Consider the following 1,129-nt stretch of genomic DNA (forward strand, 5'->3'; position numbering starts at 1 on the left):
CTCTTCTTCTCTCCTTTGTCCCAGGCGACGCCAGCCTCCTTCACCTGGGCAGTGATGCCCAGCATCATGGACACGGCCAGCACGTCCGTGACGTGTACCACGAAGCGCTCCTGCAGGACAGAGCAGCCCCGCCCAGCCCAGCTCAGCGCAGCGGTCCACGTCCCCGTCTCCCCTCTACCCACCCCCCACCACAGCCAGCAGGACGGCAGGATGCTAGGGACCAAGAACCAGCCACAGCAAGGCCAGGTCGGGCCACAAGGGGAGGTATAGCCCACAGAGCTGGACTGAGCTACCCTCGGAGAAGAGGACCCCCAGGGGCTGTCTGCTGACAGCTCACGTGGCTCCCGAGATCCACCACTCTCAGCCCCAAGTCCTATTCTCCAGAGGCCCTTCCCGCCTCCCCAAACTCCCTAAAATCCACCCTGAGCAGACCCGGGCCCCGGGGGCGCCGTCGGTCTGCGCACACCAAACACTGCTGCCCCACCCCCACACCCAGCGCAGAGGCCGCGGGGACGGTGGCCTGGGGGTGCGGCGCCGCGCACCTTGAACTCCATGTCCAGGTACTGGGGCTCCTTGCGCTCCTGCATGAGCCCGAGGCAGAAGGCCTGGAAGTTGATCTCGTGCTTGGTCTGCTTGATGATTTCACGAAGCAGGGCCCGCGAGGCCCGCAGGTAGTCGTCCTTGTTGGTCAGCAGGTCCTGGAACACCATGGCCAGGAACTGCGGAGAGAGAGATCGCGGGAGCTGCCGGCCGCCCGCCCCAGCTCCCGCGGCCCCCGCGGCTCTCACCCTCATGGGCCAACAGGAGGCCTGCCCAGAGAGCCCGCGACCCAGACACCCCGGGACAGCAGAGCCTCCTCACAGCGCTCTGCACCCGCCGATCCACACCCTCTCCTCCAGCGGCTCCGGGGCGGGGTCGCCGGGCCCCACCTTGGGCGCCAGCCCGGAGCTGGGCTGCAGCACGGTGTATAGGATCTGCATGTTGTTGGGGTTCCGCGCGTTGGAGAGCTCGTTGAAGATCACGAACTTGATCGTGGTGCCCAGGTTGTCCTTGTGCGCGTTCAGCAGCTCCCTGGGCCCCGAAAGCAGAGGGAGCTCCAGCAGCTGCCGCCCGCACCCCCCATGCCCCC

General features: G+C 67.2%; 1 protein-coding gene across 1 annotated transcript in view; it reads right to left on the reverse strand.

The window, feature by feature from the left end:
* Window positions 1-174: 174 nt before the first annotated feature.
* The window catches only part of LOC104989487 (integrator complex subunit 1-like), a 6,421-nt gene continuing 5,466 nt past the window's right edge, over window positions 175-1,129 (reverse strand). Inside the window, exons 7-9 of the mRNA XM_010841164.1 lie at window positions 888-1,071; window positions 543-719; window positions 175-213 (exon numbers count right to left, since the gene is read on the reverse strand). Coding sequence (XP_010839466.1) covers window positions 175-213; window positions 543-719; window positions 888-1,071 — 400 coding nt within the window. The remainder of the gene's footprint in view (window positions 214-542; window positions 720-887; window positions 1,072-1,129) is intronic.

The sequence above is a fragment of the Bison bison genome, unplaced genomic scaffold (genome assembly GCF_000754665.1).
Source record: "Bison bison bison isolate TAMUID 2011002044 unplaced genomic scaffold, Bison_UMD1.0 scf7180017846947, whole genome shotgun sequence".
In the NCBI taxonomy this organism is placed as follows: domain Eukaryota; kingdom Metazoa; phylum Chordata; class Mammalia; order Artiodactyla; family Bovidae; genus Bison; species Bison bison.